Source organism: Diorhabda carinulata, chromosome 2, assembly GCF_026250575.1.
Source record: "Diorhabda carinulata isolate Delta chromosome 2, icDioCari1.1, whole genome shotgun sequence".
Lineage (NCBI taxonomy): Eukaryota > Metazoa > Arthropoda > Insecta > Coleoptera > Chrysomelidae > Diorhabda > Diorhabda carinulata.
This window is the reverse complement of record NC_079461.1, coordinates 6396297-6419357: the sequence shown is the minus strand read 5'-3', so window position 1 is coordinate 6419357 and position 23061 is coordinate 6396297. Positions and strand designations below refer to the sequence as shown.

Sequence of the window (23061 nt, the reverse complement as noted above, 5' to 3'; positions counted from 1 at the left end):
TATATATATATATATATATATATATATATATATATTGTTGAACATATTCATTGAAAACTATAATTACTAATTGTGCTTGTATTCTTTCCAATTATTAAATAATAAAAAATAAGGTAATTAAAACAAAACATCAATTGAGAAATCTTTTTATTAAAACTAGTAACAGAGAATGTTTGTAATGTAATAAAAAAGTAATTATCTCAAAAATAAGATTACAGGCACTCAGTATAAATAAAAATTAGACAGTAGGTAAGTACCTAACACCAGTAATTCGCTCCATAGCTAGCGCATCTTAACTAATATATTGGTCCAACAAAATGATAAGTTAAATCGTGTTAGGATCTGGTTAAAGCCATTAATTTCACTAATAACTAAGAATTTAATCGTTTTTAAAAATGTATCTCAATTCATTTTAGAAGAATGGTGACATTTTTTCTAAAAAGTTAAACTAAATTTTTGTAGCTACATGCACAATACTGATAAGGATTACTTATCCAATGTCTAACAATAAGTTAAAACACAAAGAAATAATGTATAAGTAAGACAATTGTCCATCAATCACTAAAAAATGCTATATCTATCACAATGTTAGAGAAAAATAAATAGGCTACATGTGAGTAGGTCATACAATAAGAGTAGATTACGTTGATGATTAACATCTACCCTACTTTATCAACAGTAAAGGTTTTGCACGTAAATATGAAATGTTTAGTAGGACGTTACGTATATTTAAGAATTTATTCAGGAACATCTACGTTTCTTCCCAATTTGACGTCATCAAATAGCTGATTCCACATATTCAGTCTTTCTTTCCAATAGTCTGGACCTTTATTAGGGTCCGACTGTGAAACTGCAATTTCCATTTTCTCTTGGATATTATCAACACCTTTTTCTACAAATCAAAGAAATATCAGTAATAATTGATAAATTGTCGGCTGTAACGCGATAAAATGTAAAAATTTTTTATCACTTTTCTTAGAATTATTCATATTAATAGCGAGCAAGTGCTGTATTAGATACAATACAAAACTGCAAGCAAGCAAATATACTCAAGGATTTAGAAAGAATCGAAGAAATGAAAAAGTGGTTGGGATATAAATGTTAATTGAGATGGAACAACTGAAATTAACATTGTCGACAATGGATATTTATCTTTAAATAGGCGTTCAGAAATGGAAAAGAGAGTTAATATATAACTAAAAAATGAATGTATTTATGTATAATTATAAAAGGAGACAGCTAAGTATACTGCATTCTATTGCACAGATTGCTTCAAAATGATAGCTTGAAAATTTTGCCTAACATCAATGTAAAATTTTTAACGAACTTAGTTCTAATTTAACTGAATTTAAATAAACTGTTGCCATAAATTATAATAACTTTTCCACTGGTTTCTCATTTTCTCTTTGAGTAAAGTTTTTTTGTAATTCTATTAGCATTAGAACCGATTAAAACTGAATTGAAAAAATATATATTCCCAGTCCTTGACATATTCAATTTCTTTTTGCTACTAGTAACCTTTTCTAGAAATGGTTGCACTACTTGTGCCTGTAGGAATTTTTCTCCAATCAACACAGTTGCTGAAGCTCACTCTTCAAATTAAGGTTATGGTTTTTGGCAAATGTTTAAGTTTTAATTCAATTACAGACCTAGGTCACATATTTCGACAAGATTATTTTAAAATAAATCATTTTTTGTAATTTAGCAAAATTTACATGTTATGCACAGAAACAAAAAGTATTGCTAAGTTTTTACCAATCAATAACTTTAGGGGCAGGCGGGAATAGTCTCATTTCTTTCACTTTATAAAACTGTTAAGTATCAAATGCAAATGATAACTTACCATTTATGGGAGTCTTCAAAGGTTTCCTGGAGTCTTCTATGTCTTTCAGTCCGTTTTTAATATAATCTTGGAAAAATTTACTACTATTAGACAAAAATGGCTCTATATCAGCTTCAGGGTGTTGCTGCATGAAATCATAAAGTAAATTCAACCCTTCCTTTGTTTCATCTTTGCTACCAATTTTTTGAAATATATCTGTCAGCATTTTGTGATTGGCTCTAGAAAGTGATCTTCTTTGCATTTCTTGTTTCACCGGAATATGCTGAATTTCGGATATTTTTAAACTCTAAAATTGTTTCATTAACATAAATAACTTTGATTAATTAGTTTTGGAAAAAAATTCATACCTTTAGTATTCTTAAAATGTAGGTTTCAACCTCCGATTCACTTGTATTTGGAATCTTCCCAAAATGTAACATAATAGTACCACCCTTGATCTTTGCACTGGAATGGAGAACAGTTTTTACTGTTCGTAACGGTGTATCTACTTCTTTATTTTTCCACCATGATGAGGGATATTTTTTAAGGAAATTATGTATTTCTAACAATACAGAGTCGTAATCAATGTCATCACCCCACTGTGGCATTAATTTGATCACCCTCCATAGACATTTCATCACTAAATCTACTAGTCTAGGAGAACTGCTATTACCTATAGACTCATTTATTAATTTCACCAAAGCACTGAAAAATTTTTTCATAAATTATCAATTAAATCTTTGAAACTAAATAATTGATTCTTTTTTAAAAAGTTATAATGAATATCCTCATAAAGTAGAGTCTCTTTCCTTCTTTTTTTGACTTTGAACTATATACATATGAATACAATTATATAATAACAAATGTCGTTACTGTAGTTAAAGAAACAAGTTAAATGGGATTTGCTATTTGTTCTAAATCATATGGTATCATAAATCACACTATACATTATATGCAAACCTATACTTTTAATAGCATTGATCATATTTTTTTATCTTTGCTTGCTTGGCTTTGCTTGTTAAAAATATTATTAATGAAATAATTCTATCATTAGTATTTCATATATTGCTTTTAATAATATTGGAACCAGTTCCACTAACCTAATTCCAGGATATATTTGTGATTCTAATTATTATACAGATATCTTTCATTGTAGGTTTTTGACGTTCTTTAAGCACCATATTCATCATCCCACTAATATCAGATTGATATAAAACATTTGTTTCTATTTTTATATCACTGACTATACTATCAAATAATGTGTTAAAATTTTAAACATGTAAATTAATATAATTAAAGCAATTTATGTGGAAAATAATGAGTGAAGAGACTTTTCATCATTCAATAATCGAGTTTACTTAATATCTACTAACAAATGACATGTATGTAAATGAATGTATCTTACCATATTGTATTTGTGTGGTCGGATCTTTCAATAACCTTGACACAATGTAAATTAATCACCCTTACATAAGCATCACCATTGGGAACCTTATTTAACCGTTCTTCTACTAATAGTGTTATCATTTGTAACATGAGTTCTTTTATCACTGGAACCGAGACGTGGCTACCTAATGCTTTGTTATTGTAGAACTGTAACAGAGGAGAATAAAAAAATAGTGTACTCTACACTAACTACTATAAAAATTCAATTTTTGATCAAATACACAGGAAATATACATTTTTAAGACATATTTTTGAAGTGTTTACAAAATAAATAAATTATTTCTTCTGTAAATGAAATATATATACCCAGATACCACAAGATCTCTTCTGTTTCAAAATTAGTTTTTTTTTATAGTTTTATAGTTTTTAAAAGAAAGATAAATTTTGACGTTTCGACTTTTCTATAAGTCTTTATAAAAATATGATATTGACACTGACAATTTGCTTATTTATATTGATCTATAGATTACCTTGATCATGAATATCAAAATAATGATAAAATCAACTTACAACTTTGTTCCAATAAGAAAAATTAATTTTTCCTTGGTATATATATTATTTACTAGATATTATAATAACTTACCGCATCTATGGTTGTCAACACATTTCTGTACATTTTTACTGCACCAGGATCCATGGTGAGATCAGCAGATTGCAATTGTTGGAATTGAAAAATAATTCCATTCATAAAATCGTCTTCATAATCAACAAATGCATTTCCCCTTGACTGAGCAAGTATTTCATGTAATTGGGTCATACCCTAAAAATGTAAATAGTTATTATGAAATAATATTGATCATTAAAATGGCCTCACTAAAATGTGTTATGTAAATCGATATATTGAGTTATCGTCTTCATAGACTGAAGGTAACATGAAACCTAATAACTTGACCTGTTTTATACTCAATTTTCCCACCAACAAACCTTTTCTTTTTTGGGACTGTTTATTCTAGACGATACAGTATATACTTACAGCTAATGATACTGTAGGATTTTGTGATGCCATTTGTTTGATTAATCTCTCAATAACTGGATCTTGCTTTTTAGGACTCAAGGTATTGACGTAACTAAGTCTTGAAACAGCTTCTCCAAAACTTACAGGTTGTGATGTTACACCAGCCTGCACTCTAAAAGCACAAGGGAAAAAATATCAAATTCATTATATCAAATTTAATAGCAATTTCACATGAATGAGATATACCTAAAAAACCATATACTATGTCCTCTCCATACCTTGTACATTTTGAATAGTTGTACTAATGAAATTCTTTTTATTTATATATTTGTATATTTACAAATTATATTAAGAGCAACTTAGAATTGACATAATCAGTTATGAAGACGAGGTAAAAGAGCAAAAAGCGAGAGCAAATACGGGCTCGGGATTTCTTCAGAACATAGCATGACTAAAGAAACACCTAAAACAAGAAATAATGGCATTTACAAAACAACAATCAAACCATAATATAAAAATACATCAGAAATAAGGCCAGAAACATCAAAAACGAAATAAACATTTTGGAGACCGCAGAATTGAAAATTATCAAGCTGATCTCTAGAAAAACAACTAGACCGAGAAAGAAGCGAATACATTAGTCGAATGACAGACGATAGACGGCAAGGAATAATTGGAAGAAGGTCGACCACAAAAGATATGGAGTGACAATCTAGAAGCAGAATGAGGAAAGATATTGAAGAAGAAACAGGCGATAGACCTATTATGGAAGAAAGAAGCAGATTAAGAGCAACTATTGAGTAAATGTGTTAAATCTTAATTGGCTTTGAAAAGAAACATGCATTAATGCTACTCCTAATTGACTAGTTTTTCATTGTCGTATATGGTCATGTATCCAGGGCATTAATGCTACTCCTAATTGACTAGTTTTTCATTGTCGTATATGGTCATGTATCCAGGTTCTATGCAACCTTCTCATATGAAATTTGGTGGTAAAATAAACGGTTTCTCTAAGTTTCTAGAAAAAGTGAGTGTGGGTAGGTATTTTGAGAAACGGCATAGTTAAATCTATTCTCTTAAGTGATAAAATATGAGATATCATAAAAAGCAAGCTCAATTTTAAGTTTTTTTCTATGTTGGTTTAATTGTTTCTATGATGGTGTATTGTGTCTTCATCTATTACTTACTTGGCTCTTGCTTCTTCAATTGTAGGAATTCGGATTTCCTCACTTAGGAAATCTAGATTGTATGATTTAAGATTTGGTTTAACAGGTTTTTCAGGTTTCATTTTTTCCAATTCCTCCATAAATTCCGGATCTAACTTGAATGGACCCTGTATTTCTTTTGGTGGTTCTTTTACAATCATTTGTGGTAGTCTAAGAATATAATTTTGATTGTTGAATGACAACACGAATCAACTTATCCCAAACAAAATATTTGATTAAACAAAGTTGTGAATATAGAGGAGACAGGCCGAAAAGGAAATGGACAGAAGTAACTGATTTGAGAAGGATGGGAATAACAAAGTGGAGAGAGAGAACAAAGGATAGAAACCGTCGAGAGGTATAGTAAAAAGAGTAAAGAAAGACGAACAAAACAAAGCTTAAAAATTTAGAAATATATACTTTGTAAATTTTTCAATTGTAAAAATTTTTTAACCATGTGCCTTCAAGGCCTGAAGTTCTGTAATAAAGTTGTGAATTATATGAAAATGTACTTACACAGGCGGTAACATGTCTTCCTCTACATCTTCTTGATCACTTCCATTATTTACATCATTGACAGTATGAGTAGCATCCAAAGTGTTTCTGTTAGGAGGTGTATTTTCTTTCTGAGGAGATATAATAGTGGTCACAACAGTCGTATTTATTTCAGGTTTAGGTGGAGCCATTGTTTTTCTACTTGATCTCTTAATTCTTTCTTCCAACAAAGACATGTCTTTATCAGATATCTGTAAAATATAATTGACTGTGTAAACTAATATTAAAAAAATATTTGTATAATATTTTCAATTTATTATTATGGAGTTATTAACAACACAACTATTTACTCCAAAGCTGGCTGCTAATATAGTTCATAGTTAATTGTGGGCGGCCAAGGCGCCGTTGAGCACATAGGCCTTCAGATAGGTCCGTCGTGCCCAAAGGCCAATGTCCTTTGAGAATACTATCAGGTGCTTTGGCTTGAGCCCTTTTATGTCATTAGGTAAATTGTGAAGCTTTCCCAAGTGTTTAAACCGCGTGACTGCAGGTCACTCACAGATGATGTAATCTGCAGTTTCGTCCTCCTCCATGTATCAACGGCACTCCAGATCGTCCGTTATATCTATGGTGTGGAGATGGCAGTATCCGGTTAGAAGTCCTGTTCAGTTGGAGCGGTTGTTTGGTATGAGACATACGAGGTCCATCCAGTGTTGGCCCAAAAGTATATTTGATTGACGATTAAAAATTAATGATTGAAAATCATTATAAAAAAATTTGATTAAGATTAATTAATCATAATCAAATTTAAAATGGTTAAGATTAATCAATCATAATCAAATTATTATATATATAATCTTCAATCGTGAATTTGATAATTTGATTAACTATTAACTACTTATTTATTTATTGGAAGAGCAATACCATCAGCATATGCAATACATAAATATTTTACTTCAAAAGCAGTAATAAATGAACCAAAATGGAATTCTGTATAAGAAAACCATTAATTCAAAATGTAAACATTCCTTATTCCGATTCTAAAAGATTTGAAGAGATTTACACTCTTTTGAGTGAAACTAGTAAATATGCAGCTATTGCAACTCTGTGTTACCCAAGATTTAAAAAAAGTGGCTAGTATGTCTAACTGCTGCTGATCAAAAGAAGTTTATAAACATTTTTAAATCAGTCGTAAGGAAGGAAATATCAGAAATCCCAGAGCTTTTAACAGTCAATACTGCAGCAGCAAGAAGACGAGTTTTTTTATTTTAATTCTGACTCTGGCAGTGAAGTGGAATCAGTTGATGCTAAAAAGAGAGCAGATATGATCATTTAAAACATTTTTTTTGTCGAAGGAAGCCAAGAACGAGAGCTTCTACAAAGCTATCCTGTTATAGGCAAAGTGTTTATTAAGAACAATACACCAAGGCCGTCCTCTGGCTCGGTAGAAAGAATGTTTTCTTTTGCAACTATGCTAAATAAACCTAGGTCCATATAGATAGACCGTCCATCTATATGTGCCTTCTCTTGTCTCATGCCAGGTATCTCTTTATTCATCTCTGCAGAGCCCGCCTTACGAGTAGACTGTTGAGAGACACGATAGCAACGCTTTTAGCCACATCAAGGATGGGTTCTAGGCCCATCAGTGAGTTCACCAATTCCAATCTGGCGAGCGAGTCCGTCTTGTTATTGCCTTTGTTGATGATACAAATAGTTTCTTATTATACTTACATTACCAACTAGCTTATAAACTTTTTCACCGACAATGTTATAAGCCTGTAAAACACAATTAAGTGCAGCACTCCTCACAGAATTGTCTCTGTCAGATATTTGTTTGGCGACTTCTTTCAAGCAAGCGGCTGGAGTAGGCATACATACAGTAATTCCTAAAAATTATAATGAGATATGTATAAAGAAAAACTACTTTAGTTTACATTGTGTTGGTGTGGAATATCTAATAATTGCATAATTTTACTCACCAAAATCTTCAATAATACCGCCCATAACTTCTAGACATTCTGCCCTTTGTCTCGCATTTTTAGATTTCACACCATCCATTATATACAGAGATAATTTGTTTATGGGGAATAGCCTATTGAGTTGGTTTAATAATGCTTTGACGCCATTGCGAACAGAATCTTTTGGATCCCCAATCTGTGAACATTTTAATATTTTCGTGACGTGAATATAGAGTAACGCACACATGGATTCATAGACAGATAGGTAATACTGAATCAATTACATAATCAAATATAAATACTTGATGTTTAATCATTGGCGACACAGATATACACTTGTGAAAGTGAAATGTTTGCAACTGTCTTTAATATTGTAATGGAACAAATATAAAAGATTTCTGATGTTCACTTCCCTTGGTTCGTGTGAGCTCTATGAAGATTTCCTTGGATCATGTGAGCACCAAAAACATTTCTAGAAAATTAGTATATAATCTGGTTTCTTACCTTGTTAATGAGGTAGGGAACAAATGAGGCCACCTCATTTTCTAACATTCGATATTTTGATTCAATGAGCATGTTGAAAACAAATTGAAGATATTCCAGTCCCTTTAGTAAAACAGAAGGGTTAGTATCAAAAAATCTCAAAGTCAACCATTTCAAAATGAGATCTAGATTTGCTATCAAAGCGTCACTATTATCAGCCAAATCATCAGAAAGAGATTCAAGCGCTTTAATATGATACCTAAAAATTAAAAATAGATTTCAACTAAAATCCAAATTAATTGGAAATATATGGAAAAATCAGTATTTGGCAGTGATATAGGAATACTGTTTTGCGAATTGGGAATTCTGTAACATATAACAATCAACTATTTAAACTACATGTACCATATAAATTAGAGATGTAAATATTCAATTATTGAGGATGGATACATGTAAACGTCTTTCAGTTTTCTCTATTTTCCAAAACTCTTTTTTATAAGATCATCATCTTAAACCAAAGAAATGTTTTAATGTTATTAAAAAGGGCGTTAACAACTAATTTCAAATGGTAATTATATTTTAAAGAAAACTTTCAGTAGCGTAGAAGAGAGAAGATTAACAATGCTTCAATATTTATAATTTTGTCTTTTAAATATAGATAATGCTATTAATCTTACCTAAAATCTGAATGAAACATATTCATCAAAAGAGTTTTATTGACATTAGCAGCCGACATTTGATCCTTTAGGAGATCCACGAATTCTTCTCTTGGTTGAGTAAAGTTCCATTTGAGAACCCTCAATTTTTGTTCATCTAAAATTCTCTGAAGTTTCAAAGTATTAGCGACTAATAGGGGCGATGTATCGATGTCATCATCTTTTTTTCGTGTTTGAGCTGGAGCAGCTGATTTGTTTGAAGCCGGCTAAAAATAAGAGAATAATTTTTCATTCAATACAAACCAACAAGATACCAACCTTATTCTTAACAGCGTTTTTGGCACTAGCAACAGGTTTTGTCCCTCTCACAGCTTTATCTTCTTTTTCAGCTTTCTTGGTGGGTAAAGGTTTAACTGGTAAGTTTGGTCTAACTTTTTCTAATGCGGCTAATACTACTGTTTTAGATCCTGGTTTAAGTTTTTCTGTTTGCTTAGCCATAAATTCGTATCCTAAATGAATCATAATACCCAAAATAGCTTCCTGTGCATTTTTTCTAACTTCGGCGTTTCTGTCTTCCAAATTGGTGTACAGATGTGGAATACATGCAACTAGTTCTTCTTTTGGTATTTGCTTGGGAGGTACTGAAAATAGTTTATTACATAACATTACCAAGCACAAAGTTGTAGATTTTATGCTGATCAATGGATTTTGTGTACTCTATTCTTTCCACATCCAGTCTGAAAGTATGAAACTTTTTTGGAATACTTACTTTTTGGAACATTTTCTGCCAACCAATTCCAAAGTTCAATTCTCAGCGCTGGCGACCCCGATTTTAATGCATCAGCTATCATTTCTCCTTCAAAAAATTCCTTATAACCACACTGTGCAGAAAAAGCATTTATTGTATCCATACAAGAAGCTCTTAAAGAAGCTTTGCTATCACCCAAACCTATCAAAAATCAATGTAGATATATACATACAATTATAATTAAATAAAAAATATTAAGTGATATAAATATTTTATGAAGATATACTATATTCAGTAACAGAAATATCTATTTTATAATAAAAAATTATAAAACATTAAAAAATAATCAAACCTTGTAAAATGGCTGGAAAGAATGTTCTAATATGCTGCTTGAATGGTGGACCCATGGCTTTGCATATTGAATCACATAATCCTAGAGTGGACTGAGCAATTTTAACATTACTGTCTGTTAGTCTAATGACTATTGCTTGAGGTAAATCACCTAAATTCGGTTTAATAAATTTGGCTTCATTAATTATTACAGCTATTTTTGTTACAGCTTCATTTCGAGCTTTCCAATTTTTATCTGAAAGTTCCGTTAAAATAGTTTCTGTGATCTGTCCACTAATATCAACTCTAGGAATGAGATCTTGAATGTTTACTTGCTCAGGTTCGTCGTCTTCCACTACATCCAAACTGTCAGTACTTGCAGACTTTACCACTCCTAAAAAATGTTATTTTTTTTATAATTTTTCAAATTTCTTTAAGAATACTTTTATTTGAAAAAATGTCATTTTAAAATTCCTATTTTAGTGGTATTGACTTAAACAAATTTGATTAGGATGCTAATAACAAAACTACAACAAAGTAAAATCACAAGCAGGAGAGGTGTTGACAGTTGAATTTTAGAAAAATATGATAATTTTAATGATTGATGTTGGTGCTTTGGAAAAAATGAGGAGAAATTAGTAAACATTTAAATATTGCATATCAATAAATTTATCTATGAGTATGAGTAAAGTAAATTCACCTCTAGTTGGTATTGGTGGTTTTTCACCTTCATATTTATCACATTCAGCATTAATTTGATCACGCAAGGCGGGTTTTTCATTTTCAAAAAATACATTCAATGTAGCGCCCATGTACAAGTACATAACTCCTAGTAGTGATATAGCAGATTGTCTGACAGCCGGGTTTGTAGATCCCAAAGCTTTTTTACAATTGTCTATGAGACACTTAATGTTAAGGTTTCTGGAAATATGAGGATAAATTTAGATATTCAAGAATAATTTGAAAATGTTTCAGAATCTTCAAAATAATAATAACAAACATATTAAAAAATTATATACTCACGAAAATCCGAATTCTTTAATAGCTCCAGATAACCATACTAACGCTTCTTGTTGGACCTTAGGGCTCCGTTGTTCAAAAGCAAAATCCAACACCATATCTGATATCTGTCCTAGGGTAGTAGCCTCAGCTATAGCGCTCAAAGTTTCAGCAACGGAAGTACCATTTTTAGCATCTGAAAACTTTTCAGCAATCTCGGCAACACAACAACCGGCAGATGTTATAGTGAAATTTGTATTTTCTGCGAGATATTTAATGACGTCTAATTTTGCTTTTAGTGCTTGAAAGTTTGTATCTTTGAGACCAGGCTTTTTAGCAATAAACTTTGTTAGAGCTTGGGTAGGTACTGATTTGGAATCTAAGCCTTTTATTTCTGTCAATAGTTGTTCAGCTGCAGCCAATCTAAAATGTATCATATAAAATCTTTCTGATACACTTTTTTCAGTGTACATTTCAGTCCATCAAAAGTGTAAGAGGAAATTTTTGAAAAATGATAATGGTGAGCTACTAACCTCAACTTCCAATTGGTGCTTGCAATATCAGTTATAATACTAGCAGAAATGACATCACTGACTATACTATCCACCTCTTCATCTGTTAGTTCTTTTTCAATATTTTGAGATGATGACTTTGATAAAGTTTTTGGCCCTTTTGATCTCACTACGGTGGCGGTACCTGAAGATATTTCTGCTTTCTTCTTGGCTGCTAATATTTTGTGCATAAGTTTAATGCAACATATATTAAAAATACTCTAAAGTTTCTGTTAAAAGCTACATCAATTTTACGTAGAACGAAACCAACTAGAATATTTTAATCAATTTATTTTTATTTCTTATTATTACTAAAACATATTTGAATATAATTTTAAATGTTCTAGATTAGTTCAGTTCAATCCAGAACTAAAAGATAAGTTGAATACTTTCTCTAAAGCCTTCACTTACAGAATTAATTTTGATTCAAGTAGCTTTTATAGTTCCTCCATAAAATTAATGTTGAGTTGTGAAAAATTGTTTTTATTCTTACCAGGTTTTTTACTATCAGGTTTAGTAGCTGGAGCTTTAGGTGGAGCTTTTGTGGAAGCTGCCGCAACTTTTTCCTTTTTAGCTCCAGGTGTTTTTACAAGAATAACAGCATTATCACAGAATTCTTTAATTTTGGCCATTTTTAAATTGTCTTTTTCTAATTCTACCAAGAAAGGAGCAATAGTTTTTTCTCCCACAAGTTTCATCAAAGTTCCCAAAGCTTCGGCTGATGCTTCTCTTACATTTTGATCTGAAATAATTAATAAAATTAATAACACAGAGTTAAAGAATTACAACTAAAACTGGAAACTGAAATAAACTGAAAAAAACAATAAACTGATTACTTGATAAATTTGAAAAAAAATCAACCTTCCTAATGAAGAACTTTGACTTTATACATGGAATTGTACAATACAGTTCAAAACTCGTAGCAAAACAAACCTAGAGCAATATAAAATGGCATTAGACTGCTCAAGTAGAAATAATACGTTGAAAATGAAACTGTTATTGCAAAAAATGAAAATTCAAGTAAATCATGTACAAATCCAGTCATAAAATACACGAAATTACCCACGAAATATTAAGAAAAGAGATAAATATGAAACTTACCCGATTCATTTATATTTTTTGTTAAAGGCGCTGTTATAGCTTTTAGTAATTTTTTATTAACAGATGTTGGTGAAGTTTTAGTAAATGCTCTAGCTAAAAATAGTGAGGTTTCTATTTTGACAGAAGGATTTTTATTATTGAGTGCTTCCAAAACATCTTCTAAAATAGCTTCAAGATTTGTCTAAAAATTAGAAAGAAATTTTCAATTTTCATGTTATAATAAGCATGACATCGTCAGTAAACGCACATTTTGAATTAATAATTGGATTCTGTCTATAGCTAGATAAAATATTATGAAGATTTGCATAATATTCAATAAATTTTCTTAGTGTTCTTTTATTCATTACGAGAGTCAAAGTTTTCTTCTTTGTTAACCATTTGTTAGCGATATTTTTACTTTAGTTACACCAAGAATTTTTCTTGGTAGTTCATTCCCAATGGTGCTAGTTTGCTTCTGAGCTTTACCTTTATAGATAAAATTCTCTTCTTAAAAATCGTATTCTTCATATTTCTGCTGACCAGAGGTTATGAAGTGATGAAGCAAAGTGAAAAATCTTTGAATTATTTATTGTATCAAGAATTAGATGAACGTACAAATCAGTTACTCTGGAAATTTGTCATCAAATAGAATTTGAGGTTTGATTTCCAATATAATTTGATTCTGCTTATTGTAATTATAGTTTGACTATTTGGGTTTTGTAGCTTTTGGTTTTTAAGTGTTGACTAAATATAAATGGCCTATCAATTCAATCGAGATAATTTTTTTGAAAAAATTAAAATTTCTTTGTCTTTTGTTAAATTTATCTCTAATAATTCAATGAACTTGAATCATATTTGGAAAATGTAACTAGAAATGAAACAATTCTCAGAAAAAAATATTTAATTGGCTTGTAATTGAGATAAAAATCATTTAATCACACAGGAATACATTACTGATTACATTATAATTACCAGGAGAAAAATGCAAACTGATAAGTCCAGTTTTACTTTATTTCTTGAAATTTTATTTTCAATGTGATTAATTAATCCACTTTCTATTTATAGTTATTAATGAATGAGTTGTTTAAATGCACATATGAAAACATAAATCAACTAATAAAATCAAAAGGCATGTTTATAAACTTAACAAAAGAAGATAACAGACCTTAAATTACGAGTTCAAAGTAGAAAAGTGATTAAAACAAACTTTGCAGTAGTTAGATGCAAATACATTTGAAATCAGTAACCATTAAAAATTAGAGCAATTAGACAATATGCCATTATGCCAATCTATCATAATGGAAAAAGCTAGAAAAATTTTCAATTACGTTCTGGCTGAGGCAAGTGACATAAGTACTTGCTAGTCGAGGATGGTTTAATAGATTTAAACATCAAAATAATTTTCAAAACATAAAGATTACAGGAGAAGCAGCAAGTAGTGGTATGAAAACGGCAGTTGAATTCATTAAAAACAATAATTGAACAAGGAAACTATACTCCTGAAATGTTGATGAAATAGGCCTGTTTTGGAAAAGAATGCCAAAACGAACATTTCTATCCCTTGAAGAGAAACGAGAATCAGGAATTAAAGCTACGGAAGATCACCTAACACTTCTACTGGGTGGTAATGCAAGCGGAGATTTCAAATTAAACCACTACTAGTTTACCACTCCAAAAACCCAAAAGCGATGAAAAGCATATCTAAATCAACTTTACCTGTAATTTGGGAGTCTAATAAAAAATGTGGAAGACGTCAAAGTAAAAGTTTAAGAAACAGCAGCTAGTCTTGCTAATGATAAGCTCAAGGAATTAACTGAGCAAGACAAAAACAAAAATATTGATAGTAGTGATTTCGAAAAAGAGCAAAAAAAACTTTTGATGGTTTGACCTCTATAACTGAAATTATAGACCAATTTGTTGAAAATGATCCAAATTAAGAAGAGTTCAAAAGCAAGACGAGATGTTATAGATGCTTCATCCAGTTGTAAGCAGATTCTAACAGAATGCAAAATACATTAGATGCGTTCTTGACAAAAAAGCAGAAAATTGGAAACACAGAATAGATTAAATGATCTGATATTGTTTTTATTTTTATGAGAAATAAATGTTTGGTTTAGCGCTGTTTCACATTACGTTTAACTTTGATAGAACATATCGCCTATGTTAAGCAGGGACATACTGTACTTATTTGAATAGTTTGAGATATAAAACACAAGCTGCTTTTATTAATCCAAAAGCAAATATAGTCAAATTAACACTTGCTATTGTTTTTTAAAACAAATGTAAATACTCACTGTTAAATAAACTGCATCAATAGCATCTCTTAAAGCTGATACAACATTTTGTTTTTTCTCTTTGAACTTTTCTAAAATAGTTGACACACAGAATCCAGAATACGTCTGGAATTTCTTTTTTAAGCCATTAGCGAGTCCAGCTATGCATCGACCGGCGATTGCAACACATACAACATTACTGTCTTTTTGTATTACCTGAAATAAGTTAAATACTTGTTTACATTGCTACTTGAAAAATATATTGCACAACTATAAAATAGAAGTCTAGTATTGAGTGTTTCATTGTTAGATTCTCAATACGTTTTTTAATAAAATGTTTCACACAAATATATTTTTTCAATGAAAATATCGACACAAATATAGATACCATTATTAAATCAACTAAAGAACATATATACATTTTAGAATTCTTTGAATTATTTATAACCAAAATTTCATAAATTAGTCATACCATTTCATATAGCTTGGGGAATTTAGGGAATAGAATGGAGAATTGTGATTATCACTAACCTCCACCAGAGACTAAAAGAATTCATTTTCAACAAACATTTTGAGAGTACTTTAAATAAATAATAAATTTTTGTAGTAACAATGTTTTCTTAAACATGATATCTTATATATTATGAAAAACTTTAGCCCATCTAATAACTAAATCTATGAATCAAAAATAACATTATTAAATTGTCCACTTATAATTGATAATTACATTGTTGCTTGGTACAAATAGTTTATCCAATTGGATAACTTCTTACACATTTCTATTTACGAATAAATTAGTTTTTACTGAAGGTCATGGACACAAAAGAAATCAATCGCCCTAGTGAACCAAATAATAGCTTATTATAAACCTAGCCAGACCTATTTGTGTGTCAATAACAAAAGAAAAAAATCAGAGTACATAATCATTGATATGTGGTATATAATAAAAGCTATTAAGGATATTTATATTTAATTAGTTTGGATCAGACATAAATGAATATTTACCTAGACTCTCCCTTTTATCGCTAAGGATTTATTTCAAACAAATGAATAATTAAGTTGTAAAAATAGTACTTATGTTAATCATAATCTACAGTTAATGAATCAATAATATCAAATAAAACTGGTAGAATTTACTTACCTTTTTAAGTGCTCTTACAAGGTCGCCATAATCACCGTTTTCCAATTTAGGAGTTTTCACCAAATTTTCTACAGTTTCAAGAGCATCTTTCCTGTCTTGCCATTTTTTAGCTTCCACATTTTCGTAAAAATCTTTGGGCATTTTTGATAAAATTTCTACTGCACTTGCCAATTCATAAGGATCAATTTCTTGAACAACCTCAGCTTCCTCCTCTTCTTCTTCAGCTAAAATTTCATGAATTCAAACAAAAAATATTTATAAAAGATAAAACAGCTTTATATAAAAATATTACCAAATATCAGCTGCTTACCTTCACCAGCTGCAACGTGTTCAGCAAGCTTAGCCTGTTTTACTTGCTGTGATCTTATATATCTGGTTGGAACAGCTTTCTGTCCTTCAATTTTCGCAAATTCAGTCTCTAATTCAGTTATTTGAACAGGTTGTAAGCTAGCTGCTTGTAGTTGTAGCCTTAAATTTTTTATATCAATTTTATTTTATTATTGTAGTATATTATTAGTTCATAATAAAGAATCATTTTTAAATTAAGATCATTACAATTATCAAATATTGCAGTGCAATTTATGTGTACAAAAGAAAAAATTTCATGAATATCGATATAAAATAACTAACCAGCTTCATTCCAATCTACAAGAGTGAATTTTAATAGAGCTTTACCATAAATTATAATAAATTCCACTATTCCACTGGCTTTACTCCACTACTCCAGAGTTTTACAATAAATTATAATTTAGAATTTAAAAGGACATTTTAATGAGAATTAAGCTGATATCAAGCTAGTTAGCAATTTTACATTCCTGTCCTCATAAATTTTTTTCATTATTTTATTTAAACATTACCTAAGGGAAGCTCCTATCCATCTATACATTTCTACAATCATAAGTTTAGTTTCATCTCTAACACTTTTGTCTCTATCTGCCAAAAGGACACTGATTTTTTTCAAAAGTGGTTTAACATTAATGACCTTTGATCCGAATTCTCTCAAAGCTGTTGTACAAGCATTTACACATGCTGTTACAATTTTCGGATTCTTCAATTCCATGCCCTTAATAAGTTCATCTTCTACAGCTTCAAATTTTTCAATCTCGATATACATAAGTGTAAGTTGGAGTGCCAATTCTCTGGTTTTTGTCTTAGGTGCAGCTATACATTTTGCAACAACTCCTGACATTACTTCTGATACCGTTTTTCCAGCATGGGCGTAATTTTCTACATATGCTACAATTTTGAATTATAGATTGCTTTTAATCTATTTAGAATTGACTATTATAATTCAAATTCATAAATACCACATATATGACAAAAAAAAATTGTGATGAGTGTGAGATTACAGAAAGATTGAGAATTATTAGTATTTAAGTATCCCTGTAGCTAAGAAAATAAAAAAATGAAAAAAGTGTGATTTGGTAAGGGTTAACTCAACAAAGTCTTGCTACAAATTTTTTTGGATGAAGAAAAAATGTTAACCATTTTATTCCTATTCTTTCTTTTATTGAACTTAAATGAAAAAATCAATTTTCTACATGATCAGAACATTTAAAAATAGATGACAGAAACATTTGAAAAATTAGGTAACATTATGACTAGAATTTGTTGTGAAAATGAAAAAATATAAATATTATTTGCTACTAAGTAAGTTTACAAAATATTTTTTCTTTATTGAATAGTAAGATTAGTTCTAAGACTTATCCACTTTTTCAAAACTGATTAGTAGCAAATTAAAAAAAAATATTTTTTGTATAATTGGTTCTATAACCTAAATTCTAGTAGCAGCCAATTATTTTCTTAAAAAATTTCGCTATTGCTGTCTACTTGTTGAGTATTTATATGTTACCATGAAATCAATGATTAAAATTATGTACATTTGAAATATGAGTAAAAATGAAATCCATTATTTGGCTACAATATTAAAGGCAAATACTATTTTTACAAAATATACATTGGAAATAGTTAGCAATAAGTATGTGACTGACAAAACTGAAGGTAGTTTTGTTTCTCTTAATGGAATAAAATAATAAGTTGTTACTGTTAACAATATGTAGTACTTACCTAAAGTAGCCTCCAATCCTTTCTCTTGCCCCATAGCATTGCTATCAGTAACAAATTTTTTAACTAATCCCAGGTATTTACCGAATTCCGGAGATTTTTCATCGTCAATTTGTCTAAATAACTTTGTAACTTCTTCATATCCACATACCCTGGCTTTCCATAATTTATGAACACATTTGTCCTCAATTGGAAGTTTCTTGTATTCTTCGTCTTCCATCGTTTAAAATTAATAACAAAACTTACTAATACGTAGAGATTGAACGAAAATTATCTTCAGAATGTAGTGATCTCGATTTATGATTCATTCATTGTATAGACCTAAAAAGAGTATAAGCTTAAGGCTTTGACACATATAGGATATACCATCAGAGAAAAATTTCAAATCAATTTAATAAGAAAGGAAACTTATTTTTAGTTCTAAGAATTTCTTTAAGAACCTACCTAGCCAAAGATATAAAAACAGACTGGTCCAACCAAAATGTCCGTTTTGAATAAATCCCCCCACCAGTTTTTCACCAACGGCAATTTTAAATCTTAAAACTTTTTCAAGGTTGATTTGAATTTCTGATTATATTATTGATATATTTTTTATGTACACGTATTGTAGACTGATGAAATATGATATATAAAATATAACGATCAAAATGGCACTAAGTAATGTCTAACCTCTTTTTCAATTGATTTTTAAAAGTTATCCGTTCATTGGTACGTTTTGACGTTTTAAACATCAAGCAAAATTTGTGTCAGTTTAGCCAACTTGAAAGTCTTAGTTGACTAAATATTTGAAAGATTTGATAATTTTTATTTTTAACGTGCTAAAACAAAAAAAAATTGAATTCATATAATCATATTTTATCAACAATATTTTCATGAGAACTTAAATATCGCTTGGCACGAGAATTAATCACAGAGAAATTTTTTTTCAAGTTATTACTTACCAAATTAGAACTCAATTTTTGAATCTACGGAACAAGTAAAGTAAAACAAAAATTATTTTAAATGTCATTATGGATTTATTTTCTTGTTTATATATAATTTTAAGTATATTAAAAAAGTTTCAATATATAGCTTTTATTTAATTGTAAAATATGTAAAACATCGACGAGAAAATGCGAAAACTAAAGGGCGTCCATGAATATTAAACATTTCAAATACATTATTTAGCAGTCATTTTAGAAAAAGGGGTTGAAAAATAACGATATTATGAAGGAAGTGTACTAATTCATCCATAGATCTGTGTAAGATACATATTTGTTTCGGTTGGGAAAAGTGGCAATTGAATCGTGGAAGTTCTAAACTTAGTTGGTAGCTGCAATTTGTTGCCAAAAAAGTCTTTCCAGAGTAAAAATTGTGCAAAGTAACTTTTCTACATAATTCAAGTAATAAATTGATTATAAGTAATGCATTTTTAAAGACTGTGAAGTCAAAAAATTTTCAATTATCATCAGTATGACTTGTGAAGAGTGCTAATAATTTGGAGGTCTAACCTGTAAACTAGTTTAGGGCAATCCAGAACCATTACCTGCGCAACATTAATATGGTCGCTGGATGACAAACAACATATTTAATGATATTGTGACCACTGGATTTTGCTATTTTTTCAATGTTCTGTTGCCTTGCATTTCCCAAGATTTATTTTTAAAACACATCATTTGTTGTTTCTGAATAAGATTCCTTAAAACAAGTTAACAATGTTTCTTTAATAAAATCTCTCTATTGACGACAGCAAATTTTTATATCCTATAGCCATTATGCAATAACATTTTTAAAATACGAATAAGCTGTTGATGTTGATACTCCAAATCTATAACCCAAACCTTGGTAATTTTATTAATGTTAGCAATATATTCAGTATCTTCTAGTAAAACCTGAAGATATTCTTCAAAAATCATGAAAAGATAATATTAAATTAAATTATGCCCAATTACAGTTGAGACTAGAGGCAAAAAAAGTATTTGAAAAGAAGCAGGCTTCATCAAACATCTTTCCCAGAATTAATTATTGAATGAAGTATCTTACTTTACTAACTACAACTTTACTATAATTACATTTTCTACTTTACAGTTTATCATGTTTTGTACCTTTTGACGTTTTTTTCCTCTTTCGTACCTATTTTTTTTTGTAGTTTCACCTATTATCTAGCTTATGTTTAAATTGGGGAGTCAAGGTTTAATCTGTCCTCCAGACGTACCGGTTTATATGATATAAAAGAAGCAGAAGCTGGACTGCCGTATCTAGCTAACATAACTTAGGAGAATACTTTTCTTAGACTGCTGTAAAAGACTCAACAGTTTACTAATCATACGCACGTACTGGAAATGATGTGCTTGGAGACTACTCTTGTATATTTTACTTTTTCTTCTGTTAAATATACTTTTTCTATAGCATCTAGCCATCGTTTTCTATGTTCCTTGGACCGCTGGTTGAGATGCGATTTGTTTGATTGAAATAATAGCCAGAATTAAAACAAAAACATCATTCCTCACAGATCTACTTCTATACTTTATGACAGCGCAAAATGGTATCGTAAAGAACTTTTTGATTCAAATGAGATGGGCATGTTAAAACAGAAGTAAAATGTGTGTGTCATCATATTTGTTTTCAAGTGACAGCTACTTGAATAGGTCTATTATATCTAATTTGTCTCCCTCCTAAATCTTTGCAAGTGACTGATACAGGCAGATACCTATTAGTCAATTGATTGAAATCTATCTGCACAATACTGTGTATCTTTTAATATTGGTGCCAGAGTATATAAATGTTTTGGAGGTTCATCTATGTAGCAGTAACAGGGCTTGCTTTCCACGTTTATATCCATAGTTGGCACTTAATTGGCTTCTAAGCAAAAACACAGTGAACTTAGAACATTTTGAAACAATTACTTTCTCAGCAAAATAACGATGAAGTTGAAAAATTTGCTCTTAATAATTCAAGAAGATGAAGACCTACATTAAGCCAAAATTAAAATTTTCACTGAAACCACAAGCTCCTTGCGTGTCTTGCATACTGCTCTAACATTTCAAGCCCCCTATAAATATATACAAAGAGTTAGTGATTGATATGTGACAAGCTGAATTATATTTTTTTCCCTTCCAGATGATTTGGACCAATTTAAAGATTTTGTAACACTTAACATTCGTGTAATTTGCAGTAGATCTAAGCTAAGCTGAGCTTTTTTATAGATTTCTGTGTTTTTTTCACAAAACTTTTTCAATCCATTGCTTACATAATACACAAGTGTTACAAAACTTATATTAGTCCAAATCTGTAGGTGGAAAAATATATAAATTTACTTTTTTTCTCACATATTGAACACTAAACAAATTGCTTTAAAACAATTATATAGGGTTTGTAATATTGGAGCTATGTCTAAGTCACAAGCAGCATGTGATTTATGTGAAAATTGTCCTGTTTTTTTTTAAGTTTAACATGTTTCATTACACTGAATGCTTTTAAACATAATTTTGAACTTTGATATAAATAAATTTTCCATAATGATTACCTTTAGTTATTTCTCTTGCGGAATCTGGTGATAATTTGAAGCTTCTTAACATCACCTTATAGACGGAGGGTCATTGCCTCTTTTTTGGCAAGGCTGTTTGCCTTCTCATTTCCTGGCATTCACTGGCGCGTAGTGTTTATACGCGTTCACTGGGTCGAAAAATAGGTGAATGGAATATTTAGATCAAATGCTGTAAACTGAAAGATGGACTTGATCGAACCACGTTTACATTGATGCAGGCGCCAGATATTGTATTAATATAAATCGGCCTTTACAACTATCTGTACTTGTTAATGGCAAACACTTTGGCTGAGTATCTAACATTATAAGCTTATATTCATAGTTTACAGGCAATAAAAAAGACAGACAGCGGCCAACAATAGCTCTTAAAGAATTTTTATTCAAAAATGAGCTGTGCTACTAAAAGTAGTGTATAGTGTTTAAATTGTATGTAGAGCTGGAACACAATTTTCAGGTGCCCCCAATAAAATGATATATTAAAACTGACAAGTAACATAAGTATTCAATATTTCTAGCTCTGCTTTTTTTGTTAGTTTAAGGTAATAACCAATAAATTAAGATTGAATTTAAAATAAGAATTAAGGTAGATGGGGATTCATAGATCAGCCTGTGAAATCTGCCCAAATCCACAAAGGCCAATCTAGACCAATGTCAATTAATATGAAAATTATGTATCCAAACACTTGTTATATTCCTTTAATCCCTACCCTGGATGTTTCGCACCCGGTTTTTAATTACTTGATAAATAAGTACAATAGCAAATATTTTATTTTGCCCTTTCTTTGGACGTTCTATTGTTATCATAACTACTATTACAGAGTTAAAAAAATATGTATCTAATTTTCCACATATCTTCGCTTGATTCAACATTATTAGTTTTTTCTAATGGATTACTTCAGGCTTTTTTTAATTGATTTCGCGCACCTTGACAACAAATAATAATTTTGTCTAATTAGTAACAAACCCGACATTTTACTAATACTAAAGAAACGTGATAGGTACAACTAAATTTATCTTCAAAAGAACGTGTTGGTCAAGTTTGTATGTTTTTTCTAGTTCTAATAACTTACACTCGTGAAATGCCTTTCATTTTTGTTTTTAATTAGCTATTATATATTTGATGTATAAATCCATAAGACGAAACCATTTTGGCCCATTGCGAGTTTTTACATTAGTGCGCCGTAAATTTTCCCACGTTGTCCTTTCACCCATTTAGGTTACTGATTTAGACAACCAATTAGTATGCCAAACGGGAGCCCGCAAAACATTATAAATTAAACAAAAAATTTATTTGGAACTTGAATGAAATATTTGCATAAAATGCTACAG

The 23061-nt window shown here is 30.0% G+C and overlaps 1 protein-coding gene across 2 annotated transcripts; it reads right to left on the bottom strand.

The window, feature by feature from the left end:
* Positions 1-130: 130 nt before the first annotated feature.
* On the bottom strand, positions 131-18935 carry LOC130890677 (protein mini spindles). 2 transcript variants are annotated; one of them, XM_057794894.1, is made up of 26 exons: positions 18651-18935; positions 18210-18527; positions 17000-17378; positions 16453-16610; positions 16143-16366; positions 15023-15217; positions 12750-12930; positions 12142-12390; positions 11631-11823; positions 11122-11520; positions 10799-11019; positions 10121-10492; positions 9790-9969; positions 9339-9661; positions 9042-9286; positions 8386-8623; positions 7903-8077; positions 7655-7809; positions 5945-6174; positions 5411-5599; positions 4242-4395; positions 3852-4028; positions 3228-3415; positions 2191-2527; positions 1844-2129; positions 131-892 (listed from the first exon to the last, which is right to left on the bottom strand). In XM_057794894.1, exons 2-26 carry the CDS (start codon positions 18424-18426, stop codon positions 738-740), a joined length of 5820 nt encoding a protein of 1939 aa, XP_057650877.1. In that variant the 5' UTR covers positions 18427-18527; positions 18651-18935; the 3' UTR covers positions 131-737. The 2 variants fall into 2 exon arrangements, with proteins under 2 accessions (XP_057650877.1, XP_057650878.1); XM_057794895.1 differs by having other exon boundaries at positions 11631-11820; positions 18651-18913.
* Between the last annotated feature and the right edge of the window lie 4126 nt (positions 18936-23061).

Excerpts from the sequence above, each read along its gene's own strand:
- LOC130890677 (XM_057794894.1), bottom strand. The coding sequence starts at position 18,426 with ATGGAAGACGAAGAATACAAGAAACTTCCAATTGAGGACAAATGTGTT. Across the intron at positions 16,367-16,452 it reads ACACGTTGCAGCTGGTGAAG|CTGAAGAAGAAGAGGAGGAA; the intron begins GTAAGCAGCTGA and ends ATGAAATTTTAG. Across the intron at positions 5,600-5,944 it reads GAAGACATGTTACCGCCTGT|ACTACCACAAATGATTGTAA; the intron begins GTAAGTACATTT and ends TTATATTCTTAG.